General features: G+C 40.5%; 1 protein-coding gene across 1 annotated transcript in view; it reads right to left on the reverse strand.

The window, feature by feature from the left end:
- fbxl2 (F-box and leucine-rich repeat protein 2) overlaps window positions 1-21,750 on the reverse strand; it is a 225,953-nt gene that overhangs the window by 49,270 nt on the left and 154,933 nt on the right. The window contains exons 11-12 of the mRNA XM_078540126.1: window positions 19,172-19,232; window positions 14,178-14,222 (exon numbers count right to left, since the gene is read on the reverse strand). Coding sequence (XP_078396252.1) covers window positions 14,178-14,222; window positions 19,172-19,232 — 106 coding nt within the window. The remainder of the gene's footprint in view (window positions 1-14,177; window positions 14,223-19,171; window positions 19,233-21,750) is intronic.

The raw sequence follows: 21,750 nt of genomic DNA on the forward strand, positions 1-21,750 counted from the left end.
CTGATTCCTTCTGAGGCTACGCTTTCAAAGAACACCTGCATCAGCGCAGTCAATCACACTTCTGTGGATCCATTTGGATAGCTAGTTTACAAGCAAGCAAAAGCAGATAGTGCTGGCAAGAACAGCTGTGGAGAATCCGCAATGGAGGAAACAGCCCTTTCCAAGCTCTGTTCAACTAGACATAGATCTTATGCCCTGACAGCCATTGATAAAAAGGACAATCATTCAAGGGTAGCAGAAAATCTACAATGTACTGGCAGGCCTTGCATGCACATTGTCCAGGATTGTGGAGAGAATGAAGGGGTTCAGATCAATCATTGCGAGGATGTCCTCTTCCACGGAATTCTGTGGAACATAATTGCGGCAATCATGCAGGCCTCAATCACAGTGGTGCAGACTCTAGATGGCAGCATGTCTGGCATGATTTTTAGCGATCTTGCATTAAGTCTGAATAGAAAACAGCTCAACATTTGACCTGACTATTTTATTTATCTATATATGACTATAAATGATGATTTTAAAACTGGGGTGTTGCTTAACCAGGAGCCAGTGTAGGTCACTGAACACAGTGTGATAATTTGCACTAGGTCCTGGAGAGCAGCTTGGTGCAAATCGGTGACATGATGTAAAGGCCAAACTGAGATGTTTGTCAGCCTAAAAATCGGCTGACCTACACTGGCTCCTGGTTAAGCAACACCCCGGTTTTAAAATCATCATTTATAGTCATATATAGATAAATAAAATAGTCAGGTCATATGTTGAGCTGTTTTCTATTCAGACTTAATGCAAGATCGTTAAAAATCGTTGTAACCTTCAATACAAGATTACAGAGCATAGTATAGTCATCCATATTTGGTGAATTAATATTGTATGTTTGTGTTGAGATAAATGCAACTAATGGAATCTAAAGCATTATTTGTTTAGCTCTCCTTTTCCCTGGGCCAGCATCTTTCAGCTTTTTTGAGAGTATTGCTGCACCTAAACATGTTTTCCTTCTGGCTGTTTACCACCTAAAAGTACAAATATTCTTTCATGTTCAGTTATTCCCCTGTGGCAGCCCCTCACAAAGCTCTTTTGAAATGTTTTGTTGTGCCAGCACTGGATGACATTGCAAATGGTTCCCTTTTGTTCAGGCACTGCTTCCCCTTCAGAACCATTTGCCCTCAAGAAGTGGCCAAATACCATTTCAGAATTGTTGAACTAAGTTGGTAGATACCTTACATAGGCCACATTCTCATCATATCTACGCTACACTGTTTCCAGCATTCTGTGGCACATTAAATTTTCTGAACCTCTGGATCCCATGTTCTTTAATTCCTGATACTTTTAAACAACAAGAATTACATTGCATAAAAAACTCAATTGCAACATCATACCTATTTAAAGGCAATTCAAACATGTATCAAATATTTCTGTTCAATTTATTGCTGTGAATTTTTAAAATGTGCTATTGAAAATATAATCAAATGCAATGCTCAACCAAGCCTGCCCTCTCATGCAGACATCATAAAAATCTCTACTATTTGAGTATGAGCAGAGGAATTCTCTTGCTGTCCTGGCCAATGTTAATCCCTCAATGTACACAAAACAGATTATGTGGTCACTTGTGTCTACTTACTGCTTGTAAGCCTTACCATGAACAAACTGGCTGTTGCTTTTCTTACAGTACAATAGTGACTACAATTTAAAAGTACTTCACTGGTTGTGAAGCACTTAGAGACATGCAAGTTGCAAAAGGTACGACGTAAATGCAACTTATTTTTTAATACTACATAATGATAAAGGTATTTTACTCATCGGAATAGTAGCAAATTGTATTTATACAAAAAGAATATATTCATCCAAATAGTGCATGCACATAAAGCTTCTTGTTCCAGACATCAACTTTTATTTATATTGTGCCTTTAATGTAATAAAAGCATCCCAAAGGCACTTCACAGAGACATTCTAAAACCAAATATGACACCGAGCTACATAAGGAGATATTAGGGCAGATGACCAAATGCTTGGTCAAAGAGCTAAGTTTTAAGGGAGTTTCCTGGAGAGAACAGAGGTAAAAACATGAAGATGTTTAGGGAGGGAATTCCAGAGCTTAGGGCCTAGGCAGCTGAAGGTACAGCCACCAGTGTTGGAGCTATTAAAATCATGGATGCTGAAGAGGTCAGAATTAGAGGAGTGCAGATATCTGAGGCTTGTGGGGCTCGAGGAGATTACAGAAATAGGAATGGACCAGCCATGGAGGGAGCTGAAAAGAACTATGAGAATTTTTGAGATGCATTTAACTGGGAGCCAGTGTAGGTCAGTGAGCACAGGCGTGATGGGTGAACAGCAATAGGTGCGAGTAAGGACATGTGCAGCAGAGTTATTGATTACCTCAACTTTACAGAGGGTAGAATGTGGGAGGTCAAAAAGGAGTTCATTAGCATAATCAAGTCTGGAGGTAACAAAAGCATGTATGAGGACTTCAGATCTGAGGCAGGGCAAAGATGGGTGACGTTACAGAATTGGAGAAATACAGAAAGAAATAGTCACCAACCAATCACTTATCTGCTTTTCTGTGACATCACACTTTGATTTTTATTTCAAACACGTACTGCTCACTCCCTTCAGAGCTCTCTATCCCTTCAGTTTCACTTAGTTCCTGCTCCTCATTAGTGTTAGAGTGAGGATGGAGGAGACAGAGGAGAGGGCTCAAGAAGATTACTGTTTTAACAGTTCCCTGGAGTAGTTATTTGCCACGGCTGTCCTGTACCAGGAAGTGCAGAAGAGTTCACCAAAACATAGTTGAGCAGTACTCCAGAATCCTACCAAACTCCAGGCTCACCACCTGGCCTGGAGGAGACAACAGGGCTTGCAATAGCTCTCTCTAACTTTGGCTGCTAATGACCAACAGAAATTCCAGATCTGTGACTGCTTGTGCCTCAGTTAGATTATAATCTAACTACTATACTCAAAGGAGAATTGTATTATTTTGTCACTGTGCCCTGAATATTCTAGATTGCTAGATCTCCTGATAAAAGAGGTGTCCCCATCTTGTCCACCTTTGAGCAGTCATCTCCTCTTGTCTTGCCACTCTTTACCTTTTACAGATTAGTATTTCTGGATCCTCAGCTGTGTAATCACTCACATCAATGCCATATTACATCAATATTTCCATGTTGATAATTGATGCTTTGGGTTGAGTATTGGTGCTGAAATTTAAATCAAGGCTGCAAATGGAGAGAGGCTAAAGTTATGTAACTAAAAATTTGGAGGAAGCACTAAGGGTGGCAAGGGCACAGAGGTACTCTGGGTGAGGGACTTCAATGTCCATCACCAAGAGTGGCTTGGTAGCACCACTATTGACTGAGCTGGCCGAGTCCTAAATGACATAGCTGCCAGACTGGATCTGTGGCAGATGGTCAGGGAACTAACAAGATGGAAAAACATACTTGACCTCATCCTCACCAACGCACCTGCCACACATGCATCTGTCCATGACACTATCGGTAGGAGTGACCACCACACAGTTGTTGTGGAGACAAAGTCTGGTCTTCACATTGAGGATATCCTCCATCGTGTTGTGTGGCACTATCACTGTGCTAAATGGGATAGATTTCGAGCAGATCTAGCAACTCAAGACTGGGCATCCAAGAAGAGGCATGGGCCATCAGCACCAGCAGAATTGTAGTTGAACACAATCTGCAACCTCATGGCCCGGCATATCCCCCACTCTACCATTATCATCAAGCTAGGGGATCAAACCTGGTTCAATGAAGAGTGCAGGAGGGGATGCCAGGAGCAGCACCAAGCATACCTAAAAATGAGGTGTCAACCTGGTGAAGCTATAACACAGAACTACTTGCATGCCAAACAGCATGAGCAGCAAGTGACAGACAGAGCTAAGCGATCCCACAACCAACGGATCAGATCTAAGCTCTGCAGTCCTGCTACATTCAGTCGTGAATGGTGGTGGACAATTAACAACTCACTGGAGGAGAAGGCTCCACTAATATCCCCATCCTTAAAGACAGGGTAGCCCAGCACATCAGTGCAAAAGATAAGGCTGAAGCATTTGCTACAATCTTCAGCCAGAAGTGCTGAGTGGATGATCCATCTTGGCCTCCTCCAAAGGACCCCAGCATCACAGATGCCAGTCTTCAGCCAATTCAATTCACTCCACATGATATCAAGAAACAGCTGAAGGCACTGGATGCTGCAAAGGCTATGGGCCCTGACAATATTCTGGCAATAGTACTGAAGACTTGTGTTCTAGAACTTGCCGTGCCCCTACCCAAGAACTTATATTCCAGTACAGCTACAACACTGGCATCTACCTGGCTATGTGGAAAATTGCCCAAGTATGTCCTGTACACAAAAAGCTGGACAGATCCAACCAGGCCATTACTGCCCCATCAGTCTACTCTCAATCATTAAACTAGTAGAAGGGGTCATCAACAGTCCTATCAAGCAGCACTTGCTTAGCAATAACCTGCTCACTGATGCCCAGTTTGGCTTCCACCAGGGCCACTCAATTCCTGGCCTCATTACATTATTGGTTCAAACATGGACAAAAGGGCTGAACTTCCGAGGTGAGATGACAGTGACTGCCCTTGACATAAAAGCCACATTTGACCAAGTGAGGCATCAAGGAGCCCTAATAAAACTGAAGTCAATGGGAATCAGGGGGGGAAAAACCTCCCCTGGTTGGTTGGAGTCATACCTAGCACAAAGGATGATGATTGTGGTTGTTGGAGGTTAGTCATCTCAGTTCCAGGGCATCACTGCAGGAATTCCTCAAGGTAGTGTCTTCGGCCCAACCATCTTCAGTGCTTCATCTATGACCTTCCATTCACCATAATGATGATTGCACAATGTTCAGCAGCATTCATGACTCCTCAGATACTGAAGCAGTCCATGTCCAAATGCAGCAAGACCTGGAACAATATCCAGGCTTGGGTTGACAAGTGCCAAGTAATATTCGCACCACACAAGTGCCAGGCAATGACCATCTCTAACAAGAGAGAATCTAACCATTGCCCTGTTAGGGGGAAATTAAATATATTATATATATATATATATTTTAAAAAGCACACAGTAAGAATTTGCTAAACATACTTAAAATCTCCAAGCAGCCACGGATGCTAAACCTATTTACAGCTGAGGGTAAGCAGATGGACACTGCATACAAAGGGGCTTTGAGTTTTGTGTGATTAACAAAGTTTCAAGAGATGAGCTAATATCTAGGCACAGACAGAACCATTCAAGTGGTAAAGTGCGTTGAAGCCTTGAGAGCTGGACTGGAGATAAAACACAACATAAAGTTAGTTTAGGTATACTCCTCTCTCAGATAGGGATGGGACAGATGGTTTAGCTTAGATATGGGAGGACATGCAAAGACAAGAGAGGGCTTTGATGAAACACAAATAGTTCTGACTTGTGAGAACCAAGGTCTTTGTGTACGTGTTTTAATTTTGATTGGATAATATAATTATGTATACACCCTTTAGAATAATTGGTTAGCAGAATCATATGTTTATGTACTCAATGGGATAGTTTTAACATGGTACTTGTGTGTTGGTTACCGAGTGGATATATTCAAACGTACTCAAATGTATTGTGATAAGAAAAAGTATAAAAGTTACGAGACTTTGTAATTACGGCAGAGAGCCTCTTGGTGGACTAAGAGGCTGCTCTCCCTGCGTCTGCTTGTACAAGCTTGAATAAACCGTCTTGTTCAAGAATCGAAACAATGGACATCCTGAGTTGTTTGTCCTGACCTGAGTCCCGGTCTGAGCTGTAGTTAAGAGGGCAGCTGCCCCACGCGAAAGCCAGATCAACCCGGGGTCTCGGGGAAGGAGCTGGAATCCCACCTACAGCCCCTTGACGTTTAATGGCATTACCATCACTGAATCCCCAACTAGAAACATCCTGGGGATTACCATTGACCAGAAACTGAACTGGACTGCCATATAAATACTCTGGCAACAGGAGCAGGTCAGAGGCTAGGAATCTTGCGTTGATTAACTCACCTTGTGACTCCCCAAAACCTGTCCACCATCTACAAGGCACAAGTCAGGAGTGTGAAGGAATACTCCCCACTTGCCTGGATGAGTGCAGTTCCCACAACACTCAAGAAGCTTGACACCATACAGGACAAAGCAGTCTGCTTGATTGGCACCACGTTCACAGACATTCACTCCCTCCACCACCGACACACAGCAGCAGCAGTGTGTACCATATACAAGATGCACTGCAGGAATTCGCCAAAGGTTCCTTGGACCGCACCTTCCAAACCCATGACCACTACCATCTAGCAGGACAAAGGCAGCAGATACATGGGAACACCACCACCTGGAAGTTCCCCTTCAAGTCACTCACCATCCTCTCTTGGAAATATATCACCATTCCTTCACTGTTGCTGGGTCAAGCAACTCCCTTCCTAACAGCACTATGCCGCATGGACTGCAGCGGTTCAAGAAGGCAGCTCGCCACCACCTTCTCAAGGGCAATTAGGGATGGGCAGTAAATGCTGGCCCAGCCAGCGAAGCTCACACTGCATAAATGAATAAAAAATAATAAGTTTCCTGAATGCAGTTTCATCTTGAGATTCTTACTTCTTCACTACAAGCTGGCAATATGTAGGTAGGTGGTATCTGGAGTCCACCTGTATGGGTACCACCTGTTTTATATTCAATTCTCTTCTTCTCTGAGTAAAAGTGGCGATTTCAAAATCATGTCTAGTATGTCAGGATTAATCAAGTTTCACATTCAAGCGGCCAATTACTTTCATGTTTTAACACTCATTTTGTACCAAATATCAACTGCACTTAAAAAAAAACTGCCAATTCTCATGCCAATGTCTGATTTCCCCATGGTATGATCTGGGGAGAGGGAGAAAGCTGGGAATTTATAAGATTTCTGTGCTGCACATGTGAAGATATTAACTAATGTGCCTATGTTAAGTGCAGAATATAAATCAAGTCACCTCTTACTCATCTAAATTCCTGTGGATACAAGCCTAATCTGTCCAACCTTTCCTCATAAAACAACCCGCCCATTTCTGGTATTAGTCTAGTAAACCTTCTCTGAACTGCTTCTAACACATTCACATCTTTCCTTAAATAAGGAGACCAGTACTGTACACAATACTCCAGATGTGGTCTCACCAATGCCCTGTACAACTGAAGCATAACCTCCCTGCTTTTGTAATCAATTCCCCTCACAATGAATGACAACATTCTATTAACTTTCCTAATTACCTGCTGTACCTGCTTAATAGTCATCTGTGATTCATGCTCTAGGATATCCCAGGTCCCTCTGAATCTCAGAGCTCTGCAATCTCTGCAATTTAGATAAGTTTCTTCTTTATTCTTCCTGCCAAAATGAACAATTTCACATTTGCCCACATTATACTCCAATTGCCAGATCTTTTCCCACTTACATTACCTATCTATGCCCCTTAGTAACCTCATGTCCTCTTCACAATTTACTTTCCTAACTATCTTTGTCGTTGTCAGCAAATTTAGCAACCATTCCCTTCACCCAAGAGATTTATTTAAATTGAGGCCCCAGCACTGATCTGTGGCACATCACTCGTCACATCCTGCTAACCAGAAAAAGACCCATTTATGCCACATCTCTGCATTCTGTTAGCTAGCCAATCTTCTATCTATGCCAATATGTTACCCCAATACCATGAGCTTTTATTTTCCACAATACCCTTTGATGTGGCACTTTATCAAATGCCTTCTGGAAATCTAAGTACAGTACATCCACCAGTTCCCCTTTATTCACAGTAGATGTGACTCCTTCAAAAGAATGCCAATAAATTAGTTAAACATGATTCCCCTTTCACAAAACCATGTTGACTCTGCCCAATTGCCTTGAATTTTTCTAAGTGCACTGCTATAACACCTTTAATAATAGCTTCTAATATTTCACCTGTGATAGATGTTAGGCTAACTGGCCCGTCGCTTCCTGCTTTTGGTCTCCCTCCCTTTTTGAATAAATGAGTTACATTTACTATTTTCCAATCTAATGGAACCTTCCCCAAATCTAAGGAATTTTGGAAAATTAAAACCAATGCACCAACTATCTCACAAGCCACTTCTTTCAAGACCTGAGGGTGAAGTCCATCCGGACCAAGGGATTTGTCAGCCCACAGACCCAACAATTTGCTCACTACCACTTCCCTGGCGATTGTAACTTTCCCGAGTTCCTCTCTCCGTTCCATTTCCTGATTTACAGCTATTCCCGGGATGTTACTTGTGTCTTCTGTAGTGAAGACTGAAGCAAAATACCTGTTGAGTTCATCTGCCACCTCCTTACTTTCCATTATCAATTCTCTAGACGCACTTTCTATAGAACCAACACTCGTGTTGTTAGCTCTTTTCTTACTTAAATATCTTATAGAAACTCCTACTATCCGCCTTTATATTACTAACTAGCTTTCTCTCGTGCTCTAATTTTTCCCTCATTAACTTTGTCATTCTTTGCTGTTCTTTATATTCTTTCCAATCTTCTGACCTGCCACCCGTCTTTGCATAATTCTTTGCTTTCTCTTTATGTTTGATGCTGTCTTTAACTTTTTTATTTAACCACAGATGGTGAGCCCTCCCCTTGGAATTTTTCTCTCTCATTGGAATGAGGTGTGTATTCTGAAATGTCCCTTTAAATGTCTGCCACTGAACCTCTATTGATCTATCCCTTTAACCTCATTTGCCAGTTTGCTTTAGCTAGCTCTACTTTCATGCCCTCATAATTGCACTTATTTAAGTTTAAAATACTAGTCTTGGATGTAGTAGTTTTTCTCTGAAAATGAACGTAAAATTCAATCATAGTACGATTGCTGCTACCTAGGGGTGTCTTCAAGATGAGGTTATCAATTAATCGTATCTCATTGCACAATACAAGGTCTAGTATAGCCTGCTCTCTGGTTGGTGCCAGAACGTGCTGTTCTATGAAACTATCCCAAAAACATTCTATGAACTCATCTATGCTACCATTGACATCTGATTTTTCCAGTTTATATGTAGATTAAAATCTCCTATGATTATTGCTGTGCCTTTCTGGCAAGCTTCCATTATCTCTCGTTTTATACTTTGTCCTGTGTAGTTACAATTAGGGGGCCTGTACACCACTCCCACAAGTGACTTCTTGCCTTTATCATTTCTCACCTCAATCCAAACTGCTTCTACGTCCTGATTTCCTGAACTTAGGCCATCCCTCTCTAATGTGCTAATACCATCATTAATTAAGAGCCACCCCTCCACCCTTTACTAACTTCCTGTCCCTCCAAAATGTCATGTACCCTTCAATATTCAGGTCCCAATCTATGTCATCCTGTAGCCATGTCTCTGTAATGGCTATCAGGTCGTACTTATTTATTTCTATTTGCACTCAGTTCATCTATTTTGTTTCGAATGCTACATACGTTTAGATAGATAGCCTTCCACAGGTTTACTCTTCTCTGGAAAGAGAAGAGCCTCCTCACATCTACCCTAGTTCTGCCCTTGCAAAGCTTGTAAGGCTAAACCCTCGTCTTCAGTTCCACAGGTGTCTGTGTTGGGGCCTCAACTTTTTACAATTTACATCAATGACTTAGATGAGGGCAGTGAAGGCATAGTAGTTAAATTTGCAGATGACAAAGATATATGGAATATATGTTGTTAAGAAGACATAAGGAGTTTGCAGACAGATAGGTTGAGCGAGTGGGCAAAAATATGGCAGATGGTGTATAATGTGGAAAAAGTGAAATTGTTCACTTTGGCAGGAAGAATAAAAAAGCAGAGTATTACTTAAACGGAAGCAACTGCAGAATTCCGAGGCGCAGAGGGATCTAGGTGTTCTAGTGTATGAGTCGCAAAATGTTAGTATGCAGGTACAGCACATAATCAAGAAGGCAAATGGAATACTGTCCTTTATTACGAGAGGATTTGAACATAAAAGTAAGGATGTTATGCTTCAGTTTTACGGGGCATTGGTGAGACAGCATCTTGTATACTGTGTATAATTTTGTCCTACTTATTTAAGGAAAGATGTAAATACATTGGAGGCAGTTCAGAGGAGGTTTACTAGATTGATACCTAGAATGAGTGGGTCCTCTTAAGAGGATAGGTTGGACAGGCTGGGCTTGTTTCCACTAGAGTTTAGAAGAGTGAATGGTGACTTGATTGATGTATATAAGATCCTGAATGGTCTTGACAAGGTGGACGTGGAAAGTATGTTTCCTCTTGTGGGTGAGTCCAGAACTAGGAGGGCACTGTTTTTAAAATTAAGGGCTGCCTTTACAGGGTTTTGAGGGTTGTGCGACTTTGGAACACTGCCTCGGAAGGCAGTGGAAGCAGGGTCATTGAATAGATAGATTCTTATTAAGCAAGGGAATCAAAGCTTATCAGCCATGATCTTATTGAATAGCAGAGCAGACTTGAGGGGTAGAGTAGCCTACTTCTGCTCCTTTTTTTTGTATGTTTGTTTAGTTTTGTCCTTTTATTATTTTTGTAGCATCTAGCCTTATCTGCTGATGTACTCTGTCCCTTCCCGCCACAGTCTATTTATCATTTCCCATATTAATACCTTTCTCTCTTGCTTTATCTCTAATTTTTGGTTTACCACATCTTCCCAAATTTGATCCCTTGGCCCCACTATTCAATTTAAAACTCTACTTCCCTAGTTATGCGCTTGCGAGGACACCAGCCCCAGCATGGTTCATGTGTAGACCGTTCCAACGGTACAGATCCTACTTTTCCCAATACTGGTGCCAGTGCCCCATGAACCAGAATCCACTTCTCCCACACCAGTCTTTGAGCCATGCATTCATTTCCCTAATCCTATCTGTCCAATGCCAATTTTCACGTGGTTATGGTAATATTCCAGAAATTATTACCTTTGAGGTTCTGCATCTTAATTTGGTTCCCAGCTCCTCATACTGAGGATGTAGAGCCTTCTTCCTCACCCTGCCTAAGTCATTGGTACCTACATGGACCATGACCACTGGATTCTCTCCTTCCCACTGCAAATTCCTCTCCAGCCCTGAGCAAATGTCCCAAACCCTGGCACTGGGCAGGAAAGAGTCATCTGGACCCTCGCTCCTTGCTAGAGAACAGTATCATTCCCCCTCACTTTTCTGTCCCTTATTACCACTGCATTACTTTGTGCTCCCCCCGTTTGAATGGCTTCCTGTACCACAATGCCATGTTCAGTCAGCTCATCCACCCTGCAGCCCCCACTCTCATCCAAACGAGCTGAAAGAACCTCAAACCTATTGGACAGTTAAAGGCTGACACTCCTGCCCTCTGGGTCCCCTTACCAACCTCAACTACAGTCACACTCTCCTGTCCCTGACCACCTTCCAAATTAGAAGATCCTATCCTAATGGGTGTGACCGTCTCCTAGTGCGAAGCATCCAGTTAACTTTCCCCCTCCCTGATATGTTGCAGTGTCCACAGCTCAGCCTCCAGCTCAATGACTCTGAATCTCCTAGCCACAAACACTTACTGCAGCCATGCTTGCCCTGGATAACATTGGTATGAAGGAGCCCCACATGCTACAGCCTTGACACATCACCTATCCTGCCATACTTATGTGCTTTAATTAATTAACTTAATTATTTTATTCAGTTTTTTTTTTATATATTTATTAATCTCATCACAAATTCCTGTACTATTTTAAACCTTCGGAATAGAATAGACCTTGACCACTTACCAGATACTCAACAAGCAGCCAGCTCCTTCCCCTGTAGCAGAAAAAAAACCAGTTCCTACAGGGTGAAAGATTTAGAAAAAGCAAAGGAGCACCTCCTTCCACTGACCAAACTCCCACACTTAATGCTGGTTGCATTAAGAATGTCTGAATTTATGTTTTCTAAACAAAGGGACTAGCTGAGTCTCTGGGTCCTCTTTTCACTTGCTCTTCTGAATGGTGGTCACTGCCTCCAGGGCCTTTTTACATCCACTCAAGATACATGCCAATATACTATAATTTGCTAATACTGTAGCACAAAACATCATGGTGGTTTCAACACAGTATCTTTAGATCTTGTGGAACATTGCTTATTCATGTTGCCAAATGCTCAAAAGTTTCCAACAGCATAATGCATCCTATACAAAATAACCTAAAAATTTCATGGTTATCAATAGCCAAAACAAGAGCAAAAATAATCAGAATATTACATCTATCCCTATACATCAGGTACTTATCCCTCTACAGCCCCTAGGTAGCAGTAACCATAACATGATTGAATTTCGCATTCGGTTCAATGGAGAGAAGGGTGGGTCTAAGGCTAGTGTTTTGAACTTTGAACTGGGATATTAAATAAAGGGATAATTCAGTAAAGATGCAGTGGCAAACATTTAAGGAGATATTTTGTAACACTCAGTAAAGATATATTCCAGTGGGAAAGAAAGACTCCAGGAGGAGGAGGTTGACTGAGAAAGTTAAAGATAGTGTTAAATTGAAAGAAAAAGCATACAATTCCATAAAGATTAGTGGCAGGTTAGAAGATTAGACAGTATAAATTAAATAGATGATGAGAAAGCACTAGCTAGAAATATAAAACAGATAGCAAGAGTTTCTACAGGTATTTAAAAAGGAAATGAGCAAGTAAAGCAAATGCTGGCCCTCTCCAGAGAGAGTCTGGGCAAGTAATAATGGAAAAACGGGAAAATGCGGCCTCAACTATTTACAATCTATTTTAATGACTTGAATGATGGGATCAAATGTATGGTGGCTAAATTTGCTGATGACGTAAAGGTAAAGCTATGAAGAGTCTGCAAAGAGATATAGATAGGTGAAGAAAGTGGGCAAAAATTTTGCAGTTGGGATTTAATGTGGGGGTTGCCCACTTTGGCAGGAAGAATAAAAAAGCAGCATATTATTTAAACATGGAGAGATTGCAAAATTGTTGAGGTACAGAGGAATTTGGGTATCCTGGTATACAATATCATAAAAAGTTAGTATGCAAGTGCAGCATGTGATTAGGACAGCAAATGGAATGTTATTGGTAAATAGAATATAAAAGTAGGGCTGCTTTGCTACTGGTAAGTAGCTATTGGTAAGACCACACCTAGAGTAGCGTAGTATGTAGAGCTTTGGTCTCCTTATTTAAGAAAGGGCATCATTACATTAGCAGTTCAGAGAAGGCTCACTCGACTGATACCTGGAATGAGGGGATTATCCCATGACGAAAGGTTGGACAGGTTGGGCCTGTATCCATTGGAATTTAGAAGAATGAGAGGCAATCTTAGTGAAACATATAAGATCTTGCGGGGATTTGACATGGTGGATGCTGAAAGCAAGTTCCTCTTGTGGGAGAGACTACACCTAGGGAACACAGTTAAAAAATAAGGGGTCTCCTCTATTTAAGACTGAGATGAGGAGAATTTTTTTTCTCTGAGGGTCATGAATCTGTGGAACTCTATTTCCCAGAGAGCAGTGGACGTAGGGTCATTGAATATATTTAAGACTGAATTAGACAGATTCTTGATTGACAAGGGAGCCAAAGGGTATAGGAGTTAGGAAGGAAAATGGAGTTGAGGCCACAATCATAAGCCATGATCTTATTGAATGGCGGAGACGGCTTAAGAGACCGAACAGCCTACTCGTCCTCCTAATTCATATATGTTCATATATAGCACAAGATGGGCAAAGAAATGGGACAGCTATTTTGACCTGGTTTTAGAATAGTGAACTGCAGTTCAAGAAAAATTGTGTTTCGCGTTTTTTCAGAATTTGAAAATGCAATGTTTTGGCAAAGATTGCTATTATCTAGGAAGATGTTAGGCATCTAGGCAATGTTGTGGGATGGTGTTCGGTTACCCACTGACAGGATAAACAACTGTTAATACTGTGAGGAACAAACATAAGGCTTCTCCAATTCCGTTCCAATAATGTATTAACCCAAATGCCAGGAAACCTCATCCCTAATGCATCAGGGGTTGATATAATGCCAAATTATGACACATTCTGTACTACAGACAATGCCCAGAGGAATTGGGTTAAAATTGTCCAAAACTAATCACCATAGGTAAAAGCACAAGGTACGATCCTATGCTGCCACCTAGTCCCTTCTTCTACAAATTAAAAAATCCCTCTGCTTCAGTATTAGTTTAGGAATAGCTACATAGCAAACCTCCTATGAAGATAACTCAAATACAACAAGATACAAATGAAGCATCAGACTCAAAAGAAGTTCTTACCAGAATACACTCTTCCAGATCCATCTTTTCAAGTTCATGACAATTCTAAAATACAGTTTTAAAAAAATGTAGTTAGTTTAAATAGCATGTCCTATTCAAGTTGCATGTTTTCTGTACTCTACACATCTTATAACACAATTTTTTCAGTGTGCTATGTACACCATTTTGATCCTAATTGATGCAAAATCGGAGATATACTGACAGGTTTATAAGGCCGTAAAAAAGAGCCAAACACTGAGTGCATTTCTAGGGTGATAGAAGTGAAAAGCAGAGAAGTTATGTTAAACAGAATTGGTTCAATCACACTGAGGATTGTGAATGGTTCTGGTCTCCATATTAGAAAAAGTATATCGAGGCACTGAAAAAGGCACACCAAAGATTTACAAGGATGATACTAGAACTCAGAAGATTATGCTCATCTGGAAAAGCTGAACAGGTTGGGATTCTTTTATCTAGAAAAGAGAAGTCTGAATTCTCTGATAGATGTCTTTTAGATTATGAAAGAATAAGATAGGGTAGACATAGATATATTTCCACAAGTGGGAGAGTCCAAAACTCAATGTCATAAATGTAAGATAGTCACTATTAAATCCAATAGGGGATTCAGGAGAAACCTTTTTACTCAGGGTCATAAGAATGTGGAACATGCTACTACAAGAGTGGTTGAGGTGAATAACATGCACGCATTTAAGGGAAAACTAAATAAGTACATGAGGGAAAAAGGATTAGAAACGTATGATCTTCGGGTTAGATGAAGTAAGGTATGAGGAAACTAATGTAGAGCAATATGCCAACATAGACCAGGTGGGTTGAATGGTCTGTTTCTGTACTATACAATGTATGCAACAGTTTACCGTTAAAACAAAAAGCTCACTTTTTATTCTTTGAAGCAAAGGCACTGCTTACATGAGAGATTCAACAATATCTGTGAGCCAGGAAATCAGAGGAATTATTTCTCAAAGATGCTTTGATGAGATGTCATGACATTGAAAGCATTATAGATGCAACTTCTCTCCCAATTCTACACAGCATACAAAGCAGTCATATCTTTGAGATAGCAATTTATTTTGACCTTCAAATTTCCATTGTAGTTAACTCCTGAAATGTCTGATGGGGTAAACAGATAACAATATGGTACGTGCAAGCAGTCAACTGGAAGAATGAAGATGACGCTACATGCTAGATAATTTTTCTTGATATTTTCCATACATTGTTGGGAGTGAATCCATACGAAGAATTGCTTTTAAGTTCAGTCACTTGTTATGTAGGTAAACACAACATCCGCTGCCATTCCGTACACAATATTCCACAATCAAAGCTGAACGATGTGATCTTCACTGTGCATAGGCCTTGGTTTAACGTTTATGTTTGACTGGTGGAAAGATGAATAGAAAGAAGGGATTATCAACCCACGTGGATGAAAATAAATAATTTCAGTTGGAATCTTGGATGGGATTTAAAACACGATAGAACAGGTAAGACTAATCAGTATCTGGATTGGGCTTTAGATTGGGCTAAATCAAATCACAGGAGTCAAGAGGTTCAAAAGGTGAAAATAAAGGTCCCAAGGAGGATTTAGTGGCAGTCATGGAATTATGGGGCTAGAACCTAACAATGAAACATAACTTAGAAGATGGTATTCAAGAACTGCATTGTGGAGAACACCAATTGCTAAACAAAAAAACAAAGATTGGTTTCTGCCACAAGTGGACATGATGCTAAATATTAGGATCAAAGAAAACACCTACAAGCTAAACTCATTTCGCAACTGCAAATACAAGTACCAAAGGAAAGGCCTTCATTGTAGAAATATGTTTCTCAAGTCATGCGGCACTTGATTAGGCAAAATAGTACCTTTACTGCGCAAAAATAATATCAGATCAGAGTTTTATAATATTAGGAAGCCCAAGAGCTAGTTTGCAAGGTGAATACAGTATTACCAGAACCAACTCTTCTGATTTTCCAAAGAAACACAAAAATCAGCGAAAGGGATGATGTGTCCTTGAGAAATTAAGTTGATGATAGATGATGCAAAAAGATAGATCGTTGGATAATTCCAAGTCCTGAAATGCCCTGGATCATCTCTCATTAGGCTGCATTATGGGAAAACCCAATGAATTGGCTGCTGTGTAATCCACCCCAATTCAAATTTGCCCCAAGTGTTATCCCTTGGTCAAAACAATTATTCTGTACTGAAAGTAGGTCCTGGTAACTGTCTAAGAGACAGTGGCTTGACTTGAAACATAGATTAAAAGTGGTTGAGAAACAGAGATGCCGTTCAAAGTTTCAGTCCATTGAATTACGTGCATTGTGTCCAGTGGTATTTTGGCCAAATAACGTATCTATATTTAACGAAGCCAAACACCGTGTTGAAACCATCACCTTGGCTCCCCATCATAAGCTCCATACCAAATAATTTCCCATGTCAAAGTTGGCAATGGTTCTGTCTGCACATCTGAAGGATGTTTTTGGCTGAATCACCAAACCAGATTCTGAGCTCCATCTACACTCGCTGGGAAAACGAAAGCATGTTGAAGGATGACCAGGCAGAAATTTTGACTGCTTGCACGTGAATCTCATTAGTCTTGCCCTGGCATTATGAAAATGGCTGCTGCAATTGACCATGAGCTGCTGCATGCCAATTTCCTTCTCCAAGCAGTCTTCATTAAATATAGTTTGGGGTCAAGACTACTTTGTCCAGGATTATCTGAACAGGGCATTCGCTAGCAACAGGTCCCACTTTGATTTCCAGTAACTTTATTATACTTAATAAAACTAAACATCTTAGATGAATCTATTGTTTTTGGCTCCTACTAAAAACATTACAACCTCAAAACCAATTCCACCCCCTCCTGGCCACTGCTTCAGGTGGAACCAAGCTGTTCATAACTTTGGTGTCATATTCAATCCGGAGCTGAATTTATGACCCCATGTAATCTTAGTCACAAAAGCCACCTAATTCACTGCAATATCTTGTGCCTTCACCCCCAGCTCAGTTCATCCAAACCTTTGTCATTACAGACTCAGCCATTTCAATGCTCTCACAGCTGGCCTCCCAACCTCTGCCCTCCATAAACTTTACCTCATCTAAACATTTACCCTTAACATATCCAATATCAAGCCTCCTGTGTCCTTCACCACTTTCTGATCTACTTTGGCTCAAGATTCCCGCCAAGTCTCAAATTCAAAATTCTCAGCCTTGTATTTAAATCTCATGATCTCACCCCTCCATATCTTTCACCAACCTGTGCCTTCCAGCCACGCCAACACACTTCGTCCCTCTGACTCCAGCATCCTATCCATCTTCCTTCACTCCACAATTAGCAGCCATCCCTTCTGCTGTCAAGGCTCCGCACTCAGGAATTCCATCCCTAAATCCTTTGCCTCTCCACCTCAAAACCCACCTGTGACCAACCTTTTGGTCATGAATTCTAATATTTTTCTCTTTGGTTCAGCATCCTATTTTTAAATTATGCTTCTGTGAAGCACCTGGGGATGTTTTCCTATGTTAAAAGATACTGCGTAAATGCAAGATTATTGTTACAGCACGTGTTGAATGGTGCCATTAAAGGGATCCAACACAAACTAGTCATGTATGCAAGGATGGATATGCAAGCATTGTAGCCATAGGTAGTCTACAATTAACCAAGTATTTAATGAATATCATGGAGGCAAAAGAAAGGAGGTCAGTATTCAGCACTAGCAGCTTGAAACCTGGAAACTACATCTTGGTTGACAAGACAAAAGAAAAATCACTCACTTCTACTGTGGCTAGGTACTTTGACCTAGCAATTGAATGATATGAACCATTACCACCCTCAGACTCATTCCTCTGAGGAATTTCAAGCAGTAGAGCTGGAGGAATTGCCACCAGTTCAAGATTACCAAGGTTGTTGAAGTGAAGAATTGTCCTGAAACATAGATGTTCAAATTTGACAAAGGTGTACCTGCTGGTAAAAGTGCAATTGTCCAGTCACTTCATTTCATCAATGTCTGGTTCAAACTCTCACATGCCTCGACAGGCTAAGAGGTCTCTGGGGGCAGAACCCCAATGCTAGGCTAGGTGTTGCGAGAGGGACCAGTTGAGTAAAGCTAACTGCATTCTCAGATAGAAGAATTAATGGAATTAAAATCTCTAGTCAATAATGCCAAGAGAAACCTGCACCATATCTGGGCACAGGACCCTCTATAGCCTACAAACCGTAAGCAGAGGTAGAAACTGGGAGAGTGCCCAAGGCCTGCAGTGAACCTGAGAAGAGGGCTTTGAACACATCCAGTACTTAAAAGGTGGCCATCAACAACTTTTGGGGGAACAGGAGTAAAGAAAGAGGAAGAGTGCCCCCAAGCTGTATAATGCTGGTAGAGGAACCAATGCTAAATCAGACAATTGACCTGTCTTGTTCAGCATAAATAAATGCAACTGTTGCACCATGAAGTTGGTGACACTGAGCTCAATAAATTAAGTTATTTCTGGTGAGCACAAGCTCAAAACGTTTAGGCAGGTCTAGAGCAATGTATCTCATGCTTTGAGAAGAATCAGTGTAAAAAGTTGTCTAGGGCATGTGCAATGGCACATGGTGGAACCAAGATAAATTCAGAACAGTGACAATGAATACCGATTGGTAACACATTTAACAACTTTTCACAAATGCAGGAAGAGAATAATTTGGCAGAATAATGACATGAATGCATTACTGGTGCAGGGAAAAGTAAACTAGGGTCTCACAGGTTTGGTTCTTTTAACGTACTGTGCAGTAGTAGCAAAGTTCACACGTACAATGCTTCCAACGTCATGACCATGGCCTTATGATTTATCCATAGCGGTGTTGACAGAGATGCATCCCTACTCCACTCGTGATATGGAGGTTGTCATGACTGGGGAAAACTTCAATGGCTCTATTTTAGTAAATGGCATTTTATATATGCAAACACAATAACTATCACCTGTAAAAACCAAGGCTGCTAAGAGTGAGCATGCCAAAAAAAAAACTTACCCTCGCTAAAACTGTAAAGCCAGCATCTGTCAAATGTGAACATCGTGCTACCTCCAAGATCCTGAAAGAATTACAACAGCACTCAAATTATTTTTAAACTCAGTCCTCAACAAATCATAGGAGGGAAATTTTTTTTCATCTGCACATTCTTTATCAACAATGTACTAACAAAGTTACAATGTACAAAATGAAGCAATGGGATTTTCGTGAGCACAACTTTGTTGGCCGGTCATTATGGAGAAAAACAAGTATCTGTTTTTTGTTGAGATCGATTTCACTCGCTATGCCAATGCACTTCAAACCTGCAGTAGTTATTAGGGAGCATGTGACACACATGCCTTTCCTATTCTAACATGGTTTCCCAACATATCAACCCAAGTTGAGCAATAAAAGTGCAGAATATTTTTCAGTATGATTTATCTTCTGCTCATCATCTTAAAGTACAATTATGCTGTCCTATGTACACTTGCTTGTGTGGAAACCAAAATTTGAGGATGAATTTAAAGGACGAAATTCCGGACACAGTTCTGAAAGTGCTCAAAAGTGGAATAGGCACTTTCATCATATTGAGAACAATTAAATCCAAAGCTTTCTGATTACAAACACCGCTTTATTTTTGACTCAAGAAAACATACATTTACTCGCAGCTCATTTCTTCAACCCAAAGTCCAAAAAAAAGTTAAATCCCAAATTAGAAAATCCAACAAGTCTTTCACGTATGTTTGCAGAGCACATCATCTTTAAAGGGGTATAATTATGAAACCAATGTTAGTAAAGTTTTTTGGGTAAAAATTACCATGCTAAATAATACTGAGTAAATAGCAAGCGGAAGAAAGCAGAGTGTACAAAATAGGTTGGAAATTATCTAATGCATTCCCAGAGGTTCAGGGCGGGGCTCAATGCACTTCCAGGTGCCCTACGCAACGAATATGATGTTGGACTTAGATGTTGAGTTGTTGAATTTCAGCTGGAGCATCAGCAATGCATTACTGGTCTCAGTCATTTAAGGTCCATGGGTGCTGGGGAGCAGATTTTTAAAAAAAACACACCTGGAGTTCCTACTCAGGTGATTATAATTAATTGGGGAAAAAGGCAAACAGCCCATCTCAGATCTTTAACAGCAGAGTCCCACACAAACACCCTGGGTACCATGATTGACCAGAAACTTAATTAGAAGAGCCATATCAACAGGAAAAATGCAGAGGCTGAGTACTCTGCAATAAGTGACTCAACATCTAACTCCTCCATGTTTCTCCACTTTCTGAGAGGCTCAATTCTCACCTCATAGCAGCACCAGCAACATTTAAGAAGTTTGACACCTTGATCAGTTCCCCTGTCAGAGTTTAATCTCCACTCCTAATACATTATCTACAGAATGTACTGTAGCAACTTACCAAGCCTACTTAACAATACTTCCCAGTCCTGCAACCTATACCACAGAGAACAGCAGAAGCACCAACTTCATGCTAATACCATCACCAACAAGTATTCCCATCAAGTTTCATTTCATCCTGATTGGACACATCACTACTGGGTCAAAATCTTGGAATTCCCTACTCAACATCATGATGGAGGCATCAACACCACAAAGGTTACACTGGTTCAAGGAAAAAAGCCACAATCAACCTCTCATGGCAACTAGCAATCCATTGTTGAAAAGCATCCAATAGCTCTTATCAAGATAAACAGATGATTAATGTACTTGAAGGAGCTATTGGAAGGTTGAAGGCATCTGAGACACCATACCTCAGTAAGACTTGAGGGAAAAACAGGGATAAAAGGAAAATTGGAGAAGGGAATGACCAATTTGCATCAAATGAATGGGGGATTAACGGCTAAAGATCCCTTCTTACAGTTTCCAGGAATTTAAAATACACATCTTTACTTACGTCTGATGCAAATGTTAGCAAATCTGCACAATTTTACCACTATTAAAATAATTTTATCCATTTTTAAAAACAGCTAATCTTAAACATATGAACACAATTTTATTTAGCAACAAGAAAAAGTCATTAAATTCATTCAATAAATCTATCCATGCTTGGTTAATCTAAATCTCATCTGCTCATCATGTCACCACATTCCTCAAATTTCTTCTCTTTAATAACTGAGTTGCTTCATTTCTCATTTGTACTATATGTTCCATTGGCCTCTCCAGTCATTTGTTCTATATTGCCCCTTTGTTATGTTTCAGAAAGTCAGTTGGTGAAGAATATAACTGAAACAATCTTTACAAATTTATTATCATTTATTTACACAATTAGAGATTACAAGCCACCACATCCTAACCCCAACAACCACAGTTTAAGCCAGTGTCTATTTATAAGGACACAAGTGAATCCAATTAATGCACCTCCCACCCACCTACAATTAAAAACAATTAATTTACAATTAGCACCCTTTACTGAAGAAAAATTTTCCTGGTTCTCTCCATGTTCTGGATTTCATTTTCATTGAGTGTTTAACTTGACCGATACAATTTTGCCAATTCCCCTCAAGGTTTTGGGAACTTCCATTAGGTCATCTCAAATTCTTCTAATTTCCAAAGTAAGTGACTTAATTATGCATTTCCCATAACC

Source organism: Cetorhinus maximus, chromosome 4, assembly GCF_964194155.1.
Source record: "Cetorhinus maximus chromosome 4, sCetMax3.hap1.1, whole genome shotgun sequence".
Classification (NCBI taxonomy): Eukaryota; Metazoa; Chordata; class Chondrichthyes; order Lamniformes; family Cetorhinidae; genus Cetorhinus; species Cetorhinus maximus.